At 65.6% G+C, this 13,210-nt stretch overlaps 2 protein-coding genes across 5 annotated transcripts; one reads left to right on the top strand and one right to left on the bottom strand.

Annotated features, from left to right (window-relative positions):
* Positions 1-1,474: 1,474 nt before the first annotated feature.
* On the top strand, positions 1,475-8,855 carry KEAP1 (kelch like ECH associated protein 1). Of its 2 annotated transcripts, XM_074980016.1 has the most exons (6): positions 1,475-1,566; positions 3,744-4,392; positions 6,440-7,125; positions 7,395-7,600; positions 7,841-8,017; positions 8,093-8,855. In XM_074980016.1, exons 1-6 carry the CDS (start codon positions 1,529-1,531, stop codon positions 8,254-8,256), a joined length of 1,920 nt encoding a protein of 639 aa, XP_074836117.1. In that variant the 5' UTR covers positions 1,475-1,528; the 3' UTR covers positions 8,257-8,855. The 2 variants fall into 2 exon arrangements, with proteins under 2 accessions (XP_074836117.1, XP_074836116.1); XM_074980015.1 differs by having other exon boundaries at positions 7,841-8,855.
* Positions 8,788-12,866, bottom strand: SPC24 (SPC24 component of NDC80 kinetochore complex). 3 transcript variants are annotated; one of them, XM_074980017.1, is made up of 6 exons: positions 12,670-12,866; positions 11,212-11,401; positions 10,601-10,745; positions 9,443-9,532; positions 9,133-9,209; positions 8,788-9,058 (listed from the first exon to the last, which is right to left on the bottom strand). In XM_074980017.1, exons 2-6 carry the CDS (start codon positions 11,375-11,377, stop codon positions 8,952-8,954), a joined length of 585 nt encoding a protein of 194 aa, XP_074836118.1. In that variant the 5' UTR covers positions 11,378-11,401; positions 12,670-12,866; the 3' UTR covers positions 8,788-8,951. The 3 variants fall into 3 exon arrangements, with proteins under 3 accessions (XP_074836118.1, XP_074836119.1, XP_074836121.1); XM_074980018.1 differs by lacking the exon at positions 12,670-12,866 and adding an exon at positions 11,998-12,331 and having other exon boundaries at positions 11,212-11,425; XM_074980020.1 differs by lacking the exon at positions 12,670-12,866 and adding an exon at positions 11,998-12,331.
* Positions 12,867-13,210: the final 344 nt, after the last annotated feature.

Here is a 13,210-nt window from a genome sequence, read left to right as displayed (position 1 = left end):
CAGCCAATAGTGGCTGGAAATGGCTCCTGCCGCCCTGGCACCTGCTGTCCAGAGTGGGCAGCTGTCACACCAGAGTGCTGTCTACACTACTTCCTCCACTGGGATACAGCCATATACTGCAGTCATCACCCAGTGCTGAGGTGCAGGTGTCATTCTTTCCACCACTGGTACAGTGAGGGCCTGAGTTAAGGCCCCAACCCCTTTCCACCCTGCTCCAGGTACAGCTGGCTTGAGGACAAAGTGCAGGAGCAGCTGGCTCTCATCTCAGTGACTGGGGTCACTCCGCTGCCAGCAGGGTTATTGGGAAGCTACCCTGGAGGACAGGCCAGAGGCCAAGGGTGGAAGAAGGGGCCCAGCTGGCAGGCTGCACACACAGCACAGCCCCAGGACAGCCCAGCCCCAGGCACCTGCTTGGAACCCAAAGGGTGTTAGACCCACCATGGCCCTGGGGCAGGGTCTGGGGGGAGGGGCAGCATCCCAGCTGCTCACCTTTGCTCCCCACCCCTTCAGTCACGTGACAGGCAGCACTGGTGGGGGGCGAGAAGTCTGACAGCCTCAGTTCCTCTCTGGGGGAGGGGGCTCCCTCTTCCTGGCTCATTCAGCCTCCAGTGGAGCAAGCCAATGGCCACTGTACCGGATGTGCTGGGAATGAGACTGAGGCCTTGCAAACTCGTTTCATGTGGGCCTGCAGACAGACGCAAAGGCCAGGCACAGGGTGAGAGCCAAAGCCGCACCCTAAGGGGAAGGCCTCGTTCTCCGTCCTGGACGCGGGTCCCACCAGAAGGGCCAGGTCTTGTGGCCCCTTCCCTCAGCGAGCCAGCTGGGGGGGTTTGGGAACGCAGGCTGCAGGCCTGTCCCAGTACAAAGTCCCCTTACCGGCAGCGGACCAGGACCACCCACGCCACACCAGGGAGCACCGCGGGCGCCGCCCGAGGGAGCTCAGAGCCGGGGAGGGGCTTGAGGGGACCAGGAACCAGGCAGAAGCGAAACCCGCCCCCCAACAGACAAGTTAGGGATCAGCTGGAAGGGCAGGCAGGGGGCCCTACAACCCAGCCCTTTACTCCCCTTCCTGCAATCTTCCCCCTCCGCCCCCCACTCGCCCCCCTGCGTCTCCCCACCTATCCCTCCTCTCTGGTCCCAGGTCTCCCTCCCGCCTCTGCCCCTATGTTCGCCCCACTTCAACACCATTGGACTCCCCCCAGCTCGGCACTCCCACCCCACGCCTCTTCCCCCATTCATTCTCCCCACCCTCCCTCTCTGCCGCCCCGCAGCTCAGCACTCCCGCATCCCTCCCTCCTCCCCCCGGAGCGGATGCGTAGCTTCCGCGCCCCGATCTAGAACCCGAACGCCGGGGCCGCCGCGTTCCATCCGGCGCGTGGCGGGGGTGGGAAATCCGGGGACTCTTATTCTGACAGCGGCCGGGCTGTGCTTAGTCATGGTGACTCCCCCCCTCGCCCTGCTCCCTCCCCCGGCCCCTCCCCCCTGCCCCCGCCTGCGCCATGGAGGAGCCGAGCTGGGCCCGGCCGGGATGAGCGGGCGAACCAGGAGGGCCGGGGCCATGGCTGGGTTAGTGACCCCCCCGCTTTCGCCACCCCCCGGGCTCCGGAACCAGCTACCCCGCCCCCCTCTGCACAAGCCCCCCCCCCCATCCGTCTTCTATCTTGCCCCCCTCCATGGCCGGGCCCCAGATCCCGAGCGGGGGCCGGGAAATTGTGGGTGCGCCACGGAGCTGCGGGGTGGGGTGGGGGGGGGGCTGCGTGGCTGAGCTCCCCCCGCCCAGGTGGCGCTTTGTCTCGGTAGCTGTAGTAGTTGGCGGCGGGGGGAGGGGCCTGCGCGTGTGTTCCCACGGGGGGACCCCCCGGAGCCTCTCTCCTTCGCGCTCGGCGGGCGTGCCAAGGGGCTGCGGGCTCTCGGCCCGGGGTGGGGGGGGGCGGCTGCCGTCGGGGTGGGAGGGGGGATCGTTCCTGGACTGGGTTAACCGATCCCCCTCTCCCCGCCCGCACGCGCATCCGGTGGGGGAGGGGGCGAGGAAATAGCTACGTGGGAGCTGAGCGGGGGAGTGGCGGGAGGCCGAGTCTCTGGCTTTAAGGGGGGACGGAGAGAACCAAGCTTAGGGGTGCGGGGGGCTCAGCCCTGTCCCCCGGACTGGGGCCTTGCTCAGAGCCACCCTGGCCACTCGCCGGGTCCCCGCGGGGGGGCGGGCTGGTTAATGTTTTCCATTTCTGGCCGCATCGGTGACATTAGAACACGTTTCCGTGGCGGGTTGGGCTCCCGGCGTGCCCCCCCGCCGGGCTGCTTCCCCCCCAGCCTGGGGGTGTGTGTGTCGAGCAAGGAAGGGACAAGGAGTCCAGATTTTGGGGTATTCTGGGCGGTGTTGGGCTGGGAGCCAGGATTTCTGGGTCCTGTACCAGAAGCTTATCAGCGCGTTTCCCTTGCTGTGCCTCAGTTTCCCCATCTGTATAGTGAGGGTCATGGTGCTGTGCTAGAGTGTGTGAGGGGGGATCAGGGACACAGAACAGCTCAGCTGGATCGTAGGCCCCACACTGATAGCACGGAATGGAGAGTTCCCTATCGAGGAAGCAGGAGCCCTGCAGAGTGCCCATGTGGCAGGCTGGATGTGACTGGATGCGGCTCCTGTCAGAACTGTGCTGCAGTTTCTCTGGATCGATCACTTCCCTCCTGTCCTGGGAGGTGCAGACCCAGCAGAGACCAGTGCACCCAGCATGGCCTAGTGACTAGGCCAATGGGCTGGGACTCAGGACACCTGGGTTCTGTCCCCAGATCTGCCACCTGCTGCCTGTCCGAACTGTGAGCTCTTTGGGGCGGAGACTATCACTCACATATGAGCTAGGCAGCACCCAGCATGGCAGGGGCCTGGTCTCAGTTGGGGTCTGGGCAGCTCCTGGCACAATGGGGCCCTGGTCTGGGTGGCATCTGGCCATGATGGGGCCTTGATCTCAGCTGTGTTCTAGTCAGCTCCCAGCATGCTGAGGCCCTGATCTTGGCTGGGGTTTCCAAATACAACCATAATGCACAAAGGTGACCTGAAGTAGGGGACAAACTTGCTTCTGAGCCCCTATGTGTAGGCAAAGTTGCGCTGCCAGCTAGCACTGGGTAGTTCTGGGGCCGGGGCTGCCAGGGATGGGATGGACATGGAGAGAACAGAAATGAAATTGTGAGTGAGGGGGATGCTCAACCTGGTCTGAGGTAGGAGGCATTTATCAGTATATGAAGGGAGCTCCTGGGGCCCATGGTGCTAGATGCTGTACGTTATTAGTGTAATACGGTAGGTCCCAGGCAAGGTACTGTACATTATTAGGTGTATTACGGTAGTCCCTGCCTCCCTGCCCCATGTTGCAGGCCTTGTGGTGCAAGGCCCTGTACATTATTAAGTGTATTATGGGAGCTCCCAGGTCTTGTGGTGCTAGGTGCTGTAGCTGTTGGGTGGGTGGGGAACTGCCTGGGGGCTTTGCTAGGGGCAGGGGAGGCAGCACGCAGGACTTCTGGAGGCAGGATGGCCTGTTGGTGTTGGGGTGGCTGGGAGGGGTGGAGCTGTGGCCCTGCAACCTTTTTCTGCACCCCACTCAGGGCTGTGGCTGGCTGTGGGGGGCTCCGCGGAAGTGGAGGGGATCAGGCTGCTGCTGGTCCCATGCAGAGAGAGCCCCCTGGTTCCAGTGGGTGGGATGTGGGGCTGAACTGCGGGTTGCAGGCTCCTCCTAAGCCCGGGTCTCCCTCCTGTGCAGGTGTGGCATTACTGCAGTGTCCCAGGGCTCAGTAGCGCCCCCGGCTGCGGCAAAGCCCCTGCCCTCGGCTCAGTCCCCCTGTGATGCGCCCGGGCCAGCCACAGTGATGTATGCGCCAGAGTGCAAGGCAGAGGTAACGCCCTCCCACCACGGGCACCGCTCCTTCAGCTACACCCTGGAGGAGCACACCAAGCAGGCCTTCAGCATCATGAACCAGCTGCGGCTCAGCCAGCAGCTGTGCGATGTCACCCTGCGGGTGCGGTACCGGGATGCCCCCCCGGCTGACTTCCAGGCCCACAAGGTGGTGCTGGCCTCCTCCAGCCCCGTCTTCAAGGCCATGTTCACCACGGGGCTGCGGGAGCAGGCCATGGAGGTGGTGCCCATCGAGGGGATCCACCCCAAGGTGATGGAGCGGCTGATTGAGTTCGCCTACACGGCCTCCATCTCGGTGGGCGAGAAGTGCGTGGTGCATGTCATGAACGGGGCCGTCATGTACCAGATCGACAGCGTGGTCAAGGCCTGCTGCGACTTCCTGGTGCAGCAGCTGGACCCCAGCAACGCCATCGGCATCGCCAACTTTGCTGAGGAGATCGGCTGCACCGAGCTGCACCAGCGGGCGCGCGAGTACATCTACATGAACTTTGGGGAGGTGAGGAGGGGGAGCACCCCCAGATGGCCCTGGGAGGAGCCCTTGGGGGGCCACACTCCTGGGAGCTATTATCCCTGCAGGGCTGGCCACACAGGCCCCCCCCCCCCCCCCCCCCCCGCCACCTCTAGGCCCTGCCCTGCTGCTGCCAGACGCCAGGGCTGCCAGTGACCCCGGCCAGGCTCCTGGGGCAGAGCAGGGTTCATGTCCCCACCCCAGGAGGGGCCTGTGTGCAGCTGAGCCAGGGCTCGTCCTGGCCAAGCTGCGGCGGGCTCTGTCAGGGCTAGGGCTCCGGCTCCGGTTCAGGTGAGAGCTGCTGAGCCCTCAGGCAGGCTCATCCTCAGCCCCCGCTGGCCTGTCCTGGCCTTGCCCCTCTGGCTGGACTGTACGTGAGCTCCCTCTAAGCTGCGCAGCCGTGCCAAAGCCTATCAGGGTTGCGCATGTGCTCAGGGCTGCAGTGGGGGTGGGGGGAGGGCCCGCTCTCCCCTCTACAGTCACAGCCCCCCCCGCCCCCGAACCCTCATCCCTGCTCCCCATCCTGTCTGCCCTGTAAGCGGAGCACTTGCGTGGCCGTCCAGGAGGGATTCAGCTGCCCCCCAGCTGATTGGCAGAATCCATGACCAGCAGACTGTGTTTCTATGGCTGGTGCACATAGGAACATTTACTCTGCACATGGCTAGAGAAAAGTAGAGGGCCCTTTGGCAGCCCCCCGCCCCCTGGCATCGCCCAGGCCATTATTCGCTTCTGCTGAGCCCTGCCGGGCCTCAGCCTGGGTCCCTCTCCTGCCTGGCCCCAGGAGTGGTGGTGTAACGCTTCCGTATCCCTACAGTCCTGTCCCGCGCACTCCTCCAGCCACTCCCTGCATGGTCGCCCCAGCTATCGGAGAATTCCCACTTTGCCCCTCTCTTCCCCAGCGGGGATGGAGCTGGGCCCCAGACCTACTTGTCCTGCCTGGCCCCCTGCCCTGCCTGCTGCACCGTTCAGAGCAGCAGAGCGGCCTCCCTCCGGGCCAGGAGATGGCCCCAGCACAGGGCGCAGGGAGTTCTGTGGCCCTGTACACGCTGGCCGCTCCCAAAACCTTTGGGTTTGAAACCAGGCTCCTGGAGTCCCCTCCCGCCCGCTCCCCACTGCCCTGCCTGGGTTCTGCTGCCCCTGCTGGCCCAGGAGGGCCTTGGGCCCAGCACCACTCATCAGGGAGGTGCTGCATAGGCCAGGTGACTCACACCTCCCTGTGGAGCTGCGTGGGGGGCCACCTCCCCCTCCAGCCCGCCCAGGGCTGGTGCCCTGCCTTAAACTGCCTTTCCCAGTCCCAGGCCGGGGACCCCTCCCAGCCAGCTGAGCTATTTGCATTTTGGCTGGTGCCCCACTCCCTGGCAGGGCTTGTCCGGCCCAAGGCTCTGCCAGGGAGTGACTCGCTGCAGCTCCGGGGGTGGGTGCCCAGTGTGCAGAGCTGGAGGGCACAGGGTCTGCGAGGGCACGCGCTGGCCCAGGCTTGCTCGTTCCGCTCCAGCACAGTCTGAGCGCAGGAGCCCATTCGCTGGGGCCCAGCAGCATTGGCCATATGGCTGCTCTGCCCCCGGCAGTCAGACCTGTGGGGCCCAGGGAGGGTGAGCTGCCTGCCCATGCCGTGTCCTACCAGGGCTGCCCCAGGGGTCTTTGAGCTCTTTTGGGGAGTGGGGGTTGGGGGTCGTCTGCTCCCCCCATTTCTGGCCAGCTGCTAGTGCTGGGGCTTTGGGCCCACGTGGGGGGGGGGGGTGTCAGCGAGCTGGGCTGGGCCGGGGGCGAGTGAGGCGTATCCCAGGGCTGAGGGGAGAAGGGGGAAGCTGAGGGGCAACCAGCGGCTGGAGCAGGGATCTGGCCCTGGCGGAGGGAACTCCCCCCCCCCGACATATGGAGGCCTCCCCCAGGCCTGTGGCTGACGGGGGGCCCTTAGCACCTGCTCCCTCTCTGGGCAGACTGCAGCCCCCACAGCTGTTAGCAGAGGATCCCTTGTTGTAGCGGAGGCTCAGCCGCGCCCTCTCATGGCTGCAGCTCCCCCCTCCCCCCGCAGGTGGTGAAGCAGGAGGAGTTTTTCAACCTCTCGCACTGCCAGCTGGTGACGCTGATCAGCCGGGACGAGCTGAACGTGCGCTGCGAGTCCGAGGTCTTCCACGCCTGCATCAACTGGGTGAAGTACGACTGTGCCAGCCGGCGGCTCTACGTGCAGGCGCTGCTGCAGGCCGTGCGCTGCCACTCGCTCACCCCCCACTTCCTGCAGACCCAGCTGCAGAAGTGCGAGATCCTGCAGGCCGACGCCCGCTGCAAGGACTACCTGGCCCAGATCTTCCAGGAGCTGACGCTGCACAAGCCCACCCAGGGCCGGCCCACCCGCGCCCCCAAGGTGGGCCAGCTCATCTACACGGCGGGCGGCTACTACCGCCAGTCGCTCAGCTACCTGGAGGCCTACAACCCCTGCGATGGCTCCTGGCTGCGGCTGGCTGACCTGCAGGTGCCCCGCAGCGGACTGGCCGGCTGCGTGGTCGGGGGGCTCTTCTACGCCGTTGGGGGGAGGAACAACTCTCCCGATGGCAACACGGACTCCAACGCCATTGACTGCTACAACCCCATGACCAACCAGTGGTCACCCTGCGCCCCCATGAGCGTGCCCCGCAACCGCATTGGCGTGGGCGTCATCGACGGGCTGATCTACGCCGTGGGCGGCTCACACGGCTGCATCCACCACAGCAGCGTGGAGAGGTGAGGCGCACTGCCGCCAGGGCCCCGCCGGAGTCCTGGCCTGAGTCGCTGCTGCTGCCGGAGGGGGTTGGTGGGTCCCTGCCACGATCACGGCCTGGCCAGAGGCACGGAGGGGCAAAGGGACTTGCCCAGGTCTCCCCCAGGAGCAGTGGCAGAGCATCCCCAATGCTGCTCCAGCCCCCAGGCTGCCTGCCCCCTTTGACAGGGCCTTGTGCGTCCCCGGGGCAGGTGGCTGGAGCCATTTCCCACACTGGCCTCTGGCTCCCCAGGTACGAGCCGGAGCGGGACGAGTGGCAGCTGGTGGCGCCAATGCTGACGCGCAGGATCGGGGTGGGGGTGGCTGTGCTGAACCGCCTCCTCTACGCCGTGGGCGGCTTTGACGGCACCTGCCGGCTCAGCTCAGCCGAGTGCTACTACCCAGAGCTGGACGAGTGGCGCATGATCGCCCCCATGCAGACCATCCGGAGCGGAGCAGGTAAGCTGGGGCCAGGGCCTGGTGCCAGTTGGGCACCTCCCAGGCAGGGCCTGGCCTGGGGGTGCCAGCAGGCTGGGGAAGGGCCCCCATTCCCAGCTGATGTCAGCCCTTGGCCTGCTAGCCCCCGTGCAGCTGGGGGTGGGGTGTGCCGATCCCTGCACCTCCCTGCTCTGCGGTGGCTGGGATCAGCACGCACGGTCCCTGCCCTCTCCCACTCGGCTGCCCCATGTTCCCACCCAGGGGTCTGTGCCCTTAACAACTGCATCTACGCCATGGGTGGCTACGACGGCACCAACCAGCTCAGCAGTGTGGAGCGCTATGACGTGGAGAGCGACAGCTGGGCCTCCGTCGCCCCCATGGGGCACCGGCGCAGCGCGCTGGGCGTCACCGTGCACCAGGGCAAGATCTACGTGCTGGGTGAGTGCAGCCCTCCCGCCAGCACCAGGCGTGGCCCAAGCGCCTTGCTGCTAACGGCCCTTCTCTCCTCGGCAGGCGGCTATGACGGCCACACCTTCTTGGACAGCGTGGAGTGCTACGACCCCGCCACGGACGTGTGGACTGAGGTGACACGCATGACGTCCGGGCGCAGCGGCGTGGGCGTGGCCATCACCATGGAGCCGTGCCGCAAGCAGGTGGACCAGCTTGACCATTGCTAGCACTGGGACGGCGCCTGACACAGCTTGCAGCTGACCTGGGCGGCTGCTCGCATCCTGCCGGGGGAGGGGAGAGCCCCTCCCAAGTGCCAAGGGGGTGGGGCAGGGAAGTCCTGCCCTGGCCCAGCAATGCGCCCGCCTCCCTAGGCTGGCTCCCAAGTGGGTCATCCAAGCTGCCTCCCTCCTCAGGAGATGGGCTGGCCCCACAGGAGCCGCTGTGCGTCTCTTCGGTGATTCGTCCCTGCCTCCCCTCCACTGGGCAGCTGCCCTGCTGGGCTCAGGGGGCGCCAGCAGCCCCAGAGCCCGGCCTGTTCTCTGGTGTCCTGAGGCCCATTGCCCTGGTGGAGTAGGGGAAGGAGCTCTCCCACAGCTGGGAACACCTGGCCCCTAGGGCAGCCCACCTGTGGCAGGAGGAACCGGGATGCAGACCCAGCAGGCCTGGACTGGTTGAAAGGCCCGGCGGTGACTGACTGGCCATCCGAGCGCCATTACGCTGTCTGGTATCTCCTCTGACCGACGCTACTACAGCCCAAGCGGGGAGATTGGTTTTAATTATTGCAGATGCTGATTGTGACATGAATAAAATGCCTTTGTGATTAGCAGCTGGGGCAGGCTTGCCTGGGCTGGGCCTTTCACCCCTCGCTGCCAGCCCAAGCTGGGCCGCATCCATCTAACCCCACGGGCCAGCTGGGGCGGGCTCACCAGGCTGTGTCCACCAGGCTCCACAGGTAGTCGCTGACAAAGCACTTGGAGTGCTGGCTGCCGTCGAGGTTGATGGGCTGAGCAATGGCCGGGCCGTGATGGACTGGGGAGAGACAGCTAAGGAAAGTGACAGCACTGCAGCTGCCCTTCTTGCCTCCCCCCCGCAAAAAAGGATACTGCCTTTGATCTGCGAGTGCTTGCACTCATAGTCCCAGTCGATTCGGCTGATCTTGTAGTACAGCTGTGCCACGTACCTGCAGGACACTGCTGTGAGCGCCTCCTGCCTGCACGGCCCCAGCTGGTTCCACGCACACAGGCTGGGTCCTGTTTATGTGGGACGCCCACCCAGCACTGCCATGGTGGAGGGAGCCAGGCTCTCGAAGGGAGGCTTAGTGCAGCACAGAGGGACCCCAGAGCAGCTGGCTGAGCTGTGCAGTGCAGGACCCCACCCTGCAGGCAGAGCAGCACTGGCCAGACCCACACTCACACTGCAGAACTGACAGCATCACCGTCGTCCTCCACCTCCTCCAGTCGCCGGAGCTCGGCCCTCATTTCCTCCAGCTCTCTCCTCAAGGCGGTACAGCAAGCAGTGAAGGAACCTTGGCTCTGATTGGCTCCCTCCCCACCCTCCAAGCCAGTCGGTGCCTATCCCAGGCCAGGGCCTACTGCCACCCACCGACCCTGGGAGCTCCTGGTGCCTGGGCATGAGCCTCAGGGGTCAGCCAGGGGTGCGCTAGGCTGTGATATTAGCTGGAGACTGTGGCTGGGTGAGCTGGCACTCAGGCTGCCAGGCAGGGAAGGGGATCTGGCGTCAGCCCTCAGGCTGGGTGAGCTGGCACTCAGGCTGCCAGGCAGGGAAGGGGATCTGGCGTCAGCCCTCAGGCTGGGTGAGCTGGCACTCAGGCTGCCAGGCAGGGAAGGGGATCTGGCGTCAGCCCTCAGGCTGGGTGAGCTGGCACTCAGGCTGCCAGGCAGGGAAGGGGATCTGGCGTCAGCCCTCAGGCTGGGTGAGCTGGCACTCAGGCTGCCAGGCAGGGAAGGATATCTGGTGTCAGCCCTCAGGCTGGGTGAGCTGGCACTCAGGCTGCCAGGCAGGGAAGGATATCTGGTGTCAGCCCTCAGGCTGAGTGAGCTGGCACTCAGGCTGCCAGGCAGGGAAGGATATCTGGTGTCAGCCCTCAGGCTGGGTGAGCTGGCACTCAGGCTGCCAGGCAGGGAAGGATATCTGGTGTCAGCCCTCAGGCTGGGTGAGCTGGCACTCAGGCTGCCAGGCAGGGAAGGGGATCTGGCGTCAGCCCTCAGGCTGGGTGAGCTGGCACTCAGGCTGCCAGGCAGGGAAGGATATCTGGTGTCAGCCCTCAGGCTGGGTGAGCTGGCACTCAGGCTGCCAGGCAGGGAAGGATATCTGGTGTCAGCCCTCAGGCTGGGTGAGCTGGCACTCAGGCTGCCAGGCAGGGAAGGGGATCTGGCGTCAGCCCTCAGGCTGGGTGAGCTGGCACTCAGGCTGCCAGGCAGGGAAGGGGATCTGGCGTCAGCCCTCAGGCTGGGTGAGCTGGCACTCAGGCTGCCAGGCAGGGAAGGGGATCTGGCGTCAGCCCTCAGGCTGGGTGAGCTGGCACTCAGGCTGCCAGGCAGGGAAGGATATCTGGTGTCAGCCCTCAGGCTGGCATCATCCACACTGGCTCTCTGTAGTGCCTCTTCCATCGCCTGCACTTTCTGGAGGCGGCTCTGCAGCTCCTCTTCTCCAGCCAGGAGCTTCTGGGCCACCTTCTCCTCCGCTGCCATGAGATCTGCCGTGGAAGAGAGGCAGTTGGTGCCCAGATGACCCTGAGCTACCCCAGGCAACCCACGTGGCTCCTTCTACCCACTGAGGGAGGCACCTCTCTGCAGATAGCCCAGGATCATCTTGGGGGGGAAGCCCTTGGCTCCAGACTGAGGCTGTGCTACCCAGCTGGGATTACTGGTGGCCCACTCCAGGGGTTTTAGTTCTGCAGGGAACGGATCTGATCAGATTCCCTCCTTGTGAGCAGTGAGCGCGCGAGTCTGTTCCTCGGGGGGTGCGGGCCAGAGGGGCTGGATTTCAGCCTGAGGGACAGTAGCAGAGAGAGAACTGTAGCCCCGGAATCCTGGATTGGAAGCCCCCCCTCCCCCATGAGAGGCCCATGTGTGGGGCTGGGGGGAGCCGGCATTAACTGCAGCGAGGACAATGCCTCCAAACCGCTGGGCTCCCAGGGAACAAAAAGCAGCAGCACTTACCTTTAACCAGCTGCTGTGTGGTCAGCTGTGTATCCAGGAGCTTGTCAAACATCTTCTCCTGTTTGTCCAGGCTTCTCTTGAGCAGGTTCCCAGCCCCACCTGCTGCCAGCACCTTCAGCAGCTCCTTGCTCACCTCCTCCATCTCCTGCATTTTTTCGTTCGGCATGGCTGGTGGTGGTCACTCCCCAGACTCAGAAGAACAGCAACAAAAGAGCTGGGTGTGTGAGAGCCCTGTACCCTCTCACCTTTGGTTCCTTTACCTTTGGTTTCCTTTGGTCCTTGCAGGCCTGAGCCACTCCCCAAACCCTCCTGAACTCATGTCAGGGCCTCCTTGATTCCCCCCGCACACCCCAGGCTGTATTGTTCTCAAAATGGCAGGTACGACGCTGCTCCAGTAGGGAAAGCATCCCTGGCTTAGCAAGAGGCAGGAAGCAGCACACACCCTGCCCACAGCTGTGCCCTACCGAGGGTCTCTAGCTCAGTGATAAATCAGGGTCGAGGGGGGCTTTCCTCCTCTGGCGTTAAGCAGCTGCAGCCCTCACTGCAAAGCAAGCTGGTTCCAGCCCTGGTGCTAACCACTCCCCCAGCTGGGTCAGCCAGCCCAGGCTTAAAGCACTGAGATTCTGCTGTGGGGGGAGCTGGTGAGAAGTTAGCCTGACCGCCAGGGTTACCTGGGCAGTGAAGACATACCCCGGGGAGGCAGCATGATCCGGCTATCTGGCCCTACCCCATACCAGTGGATGGGCAGCTGCCTTCACATCAGCCCATAGCCATTAGGTTGCCCACCTCAGCTCGCAGGCACTTTCCAGTGAGTGGCAGGCGGGAAAAGCTGTGCCCGAGTCCTGGCAGCGGCTGTGTCTGCTCCAGGCGGGTTCCTGCCAGGCTGCTGCTGGCCCAGCAGAGCGCAGAGGCCTGCGGTGCGCCAGCCTGCGCGGGCGAGGGCTGCAGGAGCCTTGCCAGGCCCGAGCCAGTCACCCGCCCGCCTGGGCACACAGACGAGGTGGCGGACTGGCCCTGGGGCGCCTCCAGGAGCTGGACACAACTGCACCCAGGCCCGGCCCGCAGGGACCCCCCCCCAGCCGGGCTGTGCCCCCACAGGCTCCCTGTACACGTCTCCCCAGCGCAGGCCAGTGGCCGCCCCACGGGGGGGGGGGGGGGGGGTGTTAGGCTGGGAGGAAAGGCGTGGGGGGGCAGGGTGATGGGCGGGGCTCGTTGGGTTGGGGGCGGGGATGAGGCAAGGGGCGGGGCCAGGGGCGTGGTTAGTCACGGAAGGTCGGGGGCGGGGCTATGCCAGGGGAAGGGCTAGTTCAGAGTGACGGGGCGGGGCTAAACTGGGTCGCGGGGGGCCGAGGCCAGGCTGGCGCGTGAGGGGGCGGAGCTGTGACGGGGCGGGGGGACAGGACCGGGGGGGAGTGGGGGGAGGGGTCCCGGCCCGGCTGCGCCCGGACCCGCGCTCACCTCACGCCCATTCGATCGCGCAGTTCCTCGCTCGCTCGCTCAGCTATGCGGAGGCGGGACTTAGCCGCCCCCTCTTGTCCCGCCCACCCCCGTCGCCACTGGCCTCCGAGGCCGCTACTCGCCGCGGATTGGGCGAGACGCTCCACTCCGCCCAATCGGAATCCGCCCAGCCGGTGCGCGCCAGTTTTGACAAAAGAGCGGTGGCTGGTGATTTTGCGCACGCGCAGCAGGGGGAAACTGCTGCCTTCGCTCCGCCCCCCCCCCCGACCACCGCGCATGCGCCTGTTTCGGTGCCTTCTTCCTGCGTGCTGCTGGTCTGAACCCGCGCCGCCAGCAGGTGGCAGCAGAGAGCGGGCAGAGCGCGCGCCCGCGGGGCCCTGTGCAACTGGGGGCGGGGCTGCGGAGGGGCAGGACCGAGGGGTCTGTGCAGCTGGAGGCGGGGTGAGGGGCAGGATGCGGGGGGGGGGCTGTGCAGTTTGGGGCGGGGCCGGGGTGGAAGGCGAGCTGGCAAGGGGCTCTGTGCACGTGGGGGGCGGGGGGA

Source organism: Carettochelys insculpta, chromosome 29 (genome assembly GCF_033958435.1).
Source record: "Carettochelys insculpta isolate YL-2023 chromosome 29, ASM3395843v1, whole genome shotgun sequence".
NCBI classification, from domain to species: Eukaryota; Metazoa; Chordata; order Testudines; family Carettochelyidae; genus Carettochelys; species Carettochelys insculpta.
The sequence above is the reverse complement of the archived record's forward strand: the minus strand, read 5'-3'. Positions and strand labels throughout refer to the sequence as shown.